The sequence below is a fragment of the Priapulus caudatus genome, unplaced genomic scaffold (genome assembly GCF_000485595.1).
Source record: "Priapulus caudatus unplaced genomic scaffold, Priapulus_caudatus-5.0.1 Scaffold663, whole genome shotgun sequence".
Taxonomy (NCBI): Eukaryota; Metazoa; Priapulida; class Priapulimorpha; order Priapulimorphida; family Priapulidae; genus Priapulus; species Priapulus caudatus.
In genome coordinates, this window is record NW_014577724.1 from 145467 (window position 1) to 152411 (window position 6945).

The 6945-nt window shown below is 41.2% G+C and overlaps 1 protein-coding gene across 2 annotated transcripts in view; it reads right to left on the reverse strand.

Moving 5' to 3' along the window:
* Nucleotides 1-6945, reverse strand: part of LOC106812583 (cilia- and flagella-associated protein 36-like) — a 13788-nt gene that overhangs the window by 2970 nt on the left and 3873 nt on the right. The window contains exons 3-10 of one of the 2 annotated variants that reach the window (XM_014816489.1): nt 5664-5771; nt 5237-5323; nt 4881-5005; nt 4291-4444; nt 3409-3746; nt 2954-3017; nt 2350-2526; nt 1763-2033 (exon numbers count right to left, since the gene is read on the reverse strand). In XM_014816489.1, the coding sequence (XP_014671975.1) occupies nt 1763-2033; nt 2350-2526; nt 2954-3017; nt 3409-3746; nt 4291-4444; nt 4881-5005; nt 5237-5323; nt 5664-5771 (1324 nt within the window). Of the gene's footprint in view, nt 1-1762; nt 2034-2349; nt 2527-2926; nt 3018-3408; nt 3747-4290; nt 4445-4880; nt 5006-5236; nt 5324-5663; nt 5772-6945 lie in introns of both variants that reach the window. The other variant, XM_014816488.1, reaches the window with a different exon arrangement.

Here is a 6945-nt window from a genome sequence, read left to right on the forward strand (position 1 = left end):
GCTTCTATGTTATGCTCGGCATCTTTCCAGGCTATGCACTGTATTTGTCTCACGTGCATTTTTTCTTTGGCCCTTGTTTAGAAGTGAAGTGGTTTCTATCTTTTCCACGCTATGTACTGTTTTTGTCTCACGTGCATTTTTCTTTGGGCCCTTTGTTAGAAGTGAAGTGGTTTTTCTGAAAATGAAAATCGACATTAAACTACTTCGTGTTTTGAATGTGGCCACTGTCATTCTGTCAAGGCATGAAGATTAAGTATCCAAAGCGATATATAATTAAATATAGTTTCAGAAGGGGTTGCTAAATAGACGTGAGAGTGTTAAATAACGTGAAATAAAGCCTATGGTTGTTAAGAGTTAATATAGGCTTCAATTCGGCCATGTTTACGGCAGTGCAGCTCATATTTATCTGAACATGATATTTATGCAATCATATGTAATAGTAATGCTCATAGGGTCTATGTCCCCCAGGGTACTGCCGAACGTACCCTGGTCACTATTTGATATGGTTAGGTTTTAGGATTAGGGAGGGTAGATTAGGTTAGGGATAGGCGTAGGGGACTCCTAGACTCGTTAGTGGGACGTAGGTGAGCTATGGTCGCGGCATATTAGATAGTACCAGGGTACGTTCCGGCAGTACCCCGGGGAACATAGATCCTCTCAGCAATAGTAATGGTTATGTGTGGCAAGTGTGGTTGGAACAAGTACGCTGACTTTCACTTTATATCTTGTTAATGGTTCGTCGTCTGAGCTTGGTTGGAGTGAGTTGTTGTGTATATTATACTGGTTACATGGTTAATTCAGCCATTTGGGTTAGAGAAGCCATTGTATATGCTATATAATGATATCATATACAATATAATAATATATATAAGTCACTAAAGGTCAGATCATGTAGATGTCATTAAAGATATGTCCCATGAAGGTTGCTAAAGACATGTCTTACAAAGATCGCCAAAGGTATTTCGATCGTCATTCAAAAATCACTAATGATATGCCATGTGAAGGTATCATGTCACATAGCATTATCATGACGTGTAGAGAGGTTATGTGGTGATACCATGTCATATGGTCAGGCCGTGGAAATTTAGAAAATCATGACGTACGCGAGAATGTGCATCGATAAGTAGGTAACTCCGTACACATACTTGCCTACAGTTCTCTAACCTGTTGGTTTGGAACATGCATAAAAAAAGAACGTGTAAAAGACACTTTTTGTGTGACTGACATGTCACAAAGCTAGCTTATACTCATGCTGATCTTGCACAGATTGACAACAACGGCAACATTTTCACTCCGAAAACAAAAACTCAACGCATTACTCCACAAGACCGCTTACATCGCTCTGCAAAAATGCCACGGCAACCCGCAAACACAGTGCGCGGCGAGCGACCCCCGCACGCCTGCCACCTAGCGAGCAAACGAGAGAGAGGCGGCGGCGGGAGAAGCCCCGCTCAATCGTGCTCGCACGCCTGCCACCTAGCGAGCAAACGAGAGAGGCGGTGGCAGGAGAAGAAGAAGCCCCGCTCAATCGTCCCCGCACGCCTGCCACCTAGCGAGCAAACGAGAGAGGCGGCGGTAGGGGAAGAAGAAGAAGCCCCGCTCAGTCGTCCCCGCACGCCTGCCACCTAGCGAGCAAACGAGAGAGGCGGCGGTAGGGGAAGAAGAAGCCCCGCTCAATCGTCCCCACACGCCTGGCATCTAGCGAGAAAGCGAGAGAGAGGCGGCGGCAGAAGAAGAAGAAGCCCCGCTCAGTCGTCCTTACCGATCACCTCGCTCTTCAGCTTCTGCGCGAGCGCGAGGCGCATTGCCAGCGTCTTCTCGTCGACGTTCTGCTGCTGCGCGCCGCGGCCGCCCATCAGCGAGCGGGCCGCCCGCGACGACTCGGGCCGCCGCTCGGGCTGCGCTTGCTCGAAGGTGGTGAGGTTCTGCGTGCGCGCTTGCTTCTTCATCGCGAGCAGCTTGTCGCGCTGCTGCCGCAGGTACTCGGCGCGTTGCTTCACCTCCTCCGACGACAACCCACCGATGTTTGACGTCTGCCGAGGAAGAGAGAAGAGGATAGGAGGTAGGTAATTATTGTAATTAGGTAATTTATCGCTTCACTGACCCCTACGGGAGTCGGATGAATAAATAAAGAAGAAAGGTAATTTATGCTTTCTACTCCCTCTCTCTATCTCTCTCTGTCTCTATCTCTCTCCCTCTCTCTCTCTCTCTCTATATATATATATATCTCTCTCTCTCTCTCTCTCTCTCTCTCTCTTACTTTCTGGTCTTCTTTCTGGTCTGGTACTCTCTTCTCTCATACCACACACGTTTCTCCGATTACGCAAAGATCACAGCAAACATACTTACACGTAAGCTCGACGTGAGCAGGACTGAGGAGCTGGCCTCAGCCTGCGCCGACTTCACCCAGCTAGCAGCAGCAACGTCAGTTGCCTCCGTCGGTGCGAGCGGCACCATTGTCGGCTCGACAGGACCCTTTTTCTTCGTGATCGGCTTCAGAGGTTCGTTCTTTGCGATGTTTGCTTTCTAGGAGCAACCAAAAAAATGCGCCGTAATGAATCTACTTCTGCTAGCAGGAGGTTTTTGGAAGTGTGTGTGTGTATGTGATGTGCTCAACTGTAATTACTTCTCGTGCGAATAAAGATTATCACAGTTAGATCTAAATTAAGTTAAAAATAACTTACATGCACTGACGAAAATTACGTCAGTGTACGTTATTTTTAACTTAATTTGGATCTAACTGAGATAAACTTTATTAGCATGTGAACTATAAAGATCCGATGAAATTATTCAATCATGTAATTACTTCGTTTGCTAATGGCTGAAACGTTAATGTTTTTGGCAATAGAATAAAACATGCATCTGCTTTTCTTTTCAGGTTTAATTATGCGACTACTTATTTTCCACTATATACCTAATGTTTTACCTTTGTATCTTTTCCAGTTTTGCCCACCTTTGTTTCACGGTCCGGTGACTTAGCATCAACTTTAAGAGGTGGTAGGGCCGATTTGTCATCCCTGAAAGATGGAAAAGTAAATCATCATACATTCCAACACATCAAATTGCATCTAATGTTAAACAAAACTTACAAGGCTTCCACATGCACCATGTCACTTACCAATAGAATTGTTTAAATTTAATGAGACAACCCCAACTACATCATCAATTATATACCATGTACCCATTAATATATTTCATTCTTTTTTTTACTACCAGTTGGTTACTTATCGAATCCCATAACATCCCAAAACTGTTCAACTTGATCTCCTAAGTAAATGTTATCATTAATAAAACGTACTACGCAAATATGGACCTATCGTTACAAATTGTGGAAGGCACCTTAAACACGCTTACACAATGCATACATAGCAGTATGCCATGGACACTGTTAGATAAGAAAAGACTTACAAAGGTTTTACTGCTGGGCCACTAACATCTGTAGATTTGCTCCGTGATGTTGTACTGACTGCAGCTGTTTCCGCGACGGCTGATGTTGCAGCACTTGCAGCCTTGCCTTTACTGACTGGTGTGGCATCCGCAACAGCTGATGTTGCACTAGCATCTTTTCCTTTACCGACTAATGCAGCTTCTGCAACAGCTGATGCAGCTCTTGCACCCTTGCCTTTACTGTCCGAAGAAACCTCTGCTGCAGTCGGCATCACACTGCTAGCCTTTGCATTGCTGGCCGGAGCCGCTCCTGATACAGCTACCACAGTTGCCTGCTCCGTCAGTGACAACTTCACTGCCTATAACATATTGTACTCACTGCATATATGTATTATGTATAATTATGTATTGTATTGCATATATATAACACATGGGTCGAAATCCTAAGGGGCCCGCGGGCCCGATGCCCGTATTTCAAGGCTCGGGCCTGACATTTCTAATACTAGCAAGCCCGACGGGCCCGTAGAAAATCCACCCCCAGCATGCAAAACCGTCCCCGGCCTGCATAACTTGCCTGGCGGGCCTGTAAATCCCTTACCTACAGGCCCGGCTGGCCTGTAAATTTTCAAACCAATTTCTACCCCTGTAACATACTGCATATATATTGTACATATGTACATATATGTCGATACATAACTATATATAGTGTATATATATATATATATATATCAGGAGTAAATAATCACAAAAATAAATATGAAAATGCATGTCAAACTCCTTTGTGATTATTTACTCCTGACATATATATATTATTGTGTAGTGTTCAGCACTCTCAACATCTCTAGCAACGACAACATGTAAACGAGTCTGAGCTCGCATGCAGACATGACTTTCGATCCTCACCTTATCAAGAAGGTTCTTTTCGATGCGGGCACTTTCTACTAGTTTGACTTTTTCCTCTGCTGAGATAGTAAAAGCCTTCTGCAGGTCTTGTTCATCCCGTTTCTGCATTTCATCGCTCATATTCTTACTAGCTTCAAATTCCTCTTTAGATTGCCTGAATTTTTAAAATTTCAGATTAAAACTTAACCTGTATTCAATAGATTTTTGATGTACATCGGGCCCCGCCCAGCTTGACACACAATGCATCCTTATAGTGTTATAGTAATTCCATTATCAATATATACATTCGTCGACAGTATTCATTAGAGATAATTAAATCTACGTGACAAAGTCAAATACATAAGTTCCACAAATGAATTATCATGTCATTGAACACCAACGCAAATAAATTATCGAGAGAGGATGAATTATTAATTTTATCCTGTACTCTCATGATATTACACAATAGTCACATTTTTCTAACGTTACGCACCGTTATTCATACGTTATACCGGACAACAGATATATTTAGCGCCTCCTGCTTGAGATTGGCCGTTACAAGTGTTAGCCTGCGCGTACACAGCAGAGTAAAGCAGAGCACGTAAAAGCACCTGAGCACTTCCTCGAGAATCTCTTCCTCTGTCCTCTCCATGTAGCTGACCAAGAGATTCGTGTTGGGCCCTGGGACCATGGATTCCGGCAGCACACCACTCCTGGCTTGGATCTGCTGTAGCACCTGACAACCGTGACAAACAACATGGCCGCTTAAAATTCATGCGCACACTTCGCGTCACGTTATAGATTCTCACACATGAATCATGATCAAAATGACAAGAAAGCTTTGGCACTCATTTCAGGAAAAATTCAATCTGACAGTGACAGTCAGTGAGCGCAAAATAAAGCGCTACTTGGCTTCAACTTTCATTAAACACGTGCTGGTAACCAAGTGGGTTGTTATCGTTGATACCTGCAACTCGAGCTCTATATTCTTTTGCGTCATCATCCTCTTGAATATCTCGTAATCATCAGCGGCCCAGATTTGCTCAAACAAACCCTATTTGAAAACAATGGCTAATATTAATAAACGTGAATGTATTTATGCACGCAACAGCTGTTGTTAAGTTAGCGGGATCAACAATACCAGCTGCCTAGTGTTGTTAAATTCTTTGCGACTAGTCTAGAACACAATTACATTCTGATATGGACAGACCTAGTGACACATCTCAATAACATCCACTGTATTACATATTCATTATCACTAATTATCATTAATTATCACTAATTGCATAATAAGTATAACTAGACAATTCATTAAACTCTTTAGAATTCTAACGGGGTTTCATTTATTTTTATGGAACAATCATTACACACATCCTATATATTTTCAAGCATACCTGGTGATATGTTATAGATGAATTTGGGTTAGACGAACCACAAGCCTTGATGAACTGTTCCTGTGGTAACCCCATGTCTTCCAAGTAACTATTCATTAGCAATCCAACCTATGCAACAAGGATGTCACATTATGATAATGATTCAGAATTACAGCACTTGAATAATATTTCTCAATTTTATAACAAACAATAATGTATTAACAACTTGTATTAACAACAATTATACAAACATGCTTTAATTTGTAATAATTATGATGCTGACGAGACATGTTTTTTAATGTTGGTATAACAGTACATTGTACCACCTTCTCCATATCTCTATGTGAGATATCCCACATACACGGGACAGGATTGCACCCATGGACCCCCAATTTAATTCAATTTATTTTCCCAAAGACATATACCACTGGTAGGAGAGTGCCTCCTCAAAAAAAAAATTCAATAGTAATTTAATTAAATTCCTTGCAACTCCCATGTCATTCAGAGTACTTACAAAGTGAATCATATCCTCGGTACAAATTTAATTAATATCTCATCAGTGACTTTTTTTCCACATCTTCATTTAATTGGTTAATTTCTTCTTGCGATCAGCATCTTATTGCTCATAGCTGACTTGCTGCCATGTGTTCTCGCAATATTGTTTTGTAAAGACCACAATCTCTTGGGCAACTTTTTTATGATCATTCTATACCAATAAACTAGTATTCTATTACAATTATTCCAACGATCCATGCATCCACGTCGATCTAAGCATGGATTGTGCAATTTTACCACATACCTCTTGATAACACTATGCAGTAAACTGTATATGAAGATTAATTCAAATATTATTATTTATATTATTATTGTTGTTGTTGTTGTTGTGTTTATTATAAACGTCGGTATTCTGTTCCCTCTCTATTTTAGAAACAAATTACCCAAAACTGCACTGGCACTATTATACAGCAGGATGGTGAGCTCTATGTGATGTATCATTTTAATTCATCACACAACTGGGTGATACTCCCTTAGGAGTGTTCCCAACTTTAATGTCATTAACGGTCATAATAACATATATATATATATATAATATATGGTCATGGTCATATATTAGTTTGTGGTTTACTTTAATGTCATTTAGATTAGGGTTAGGGTTAGGGTTAGGGTTATCAATCATTGTGTTGTGTTCCCAACTTTGATATCATCAGGTCCTGATATCAATAATGATTAATGATTGATAATCCTAACCCTAACCCTAACCCTAACCTAAATGACATTAAACCACAAACTAATATATGACCAT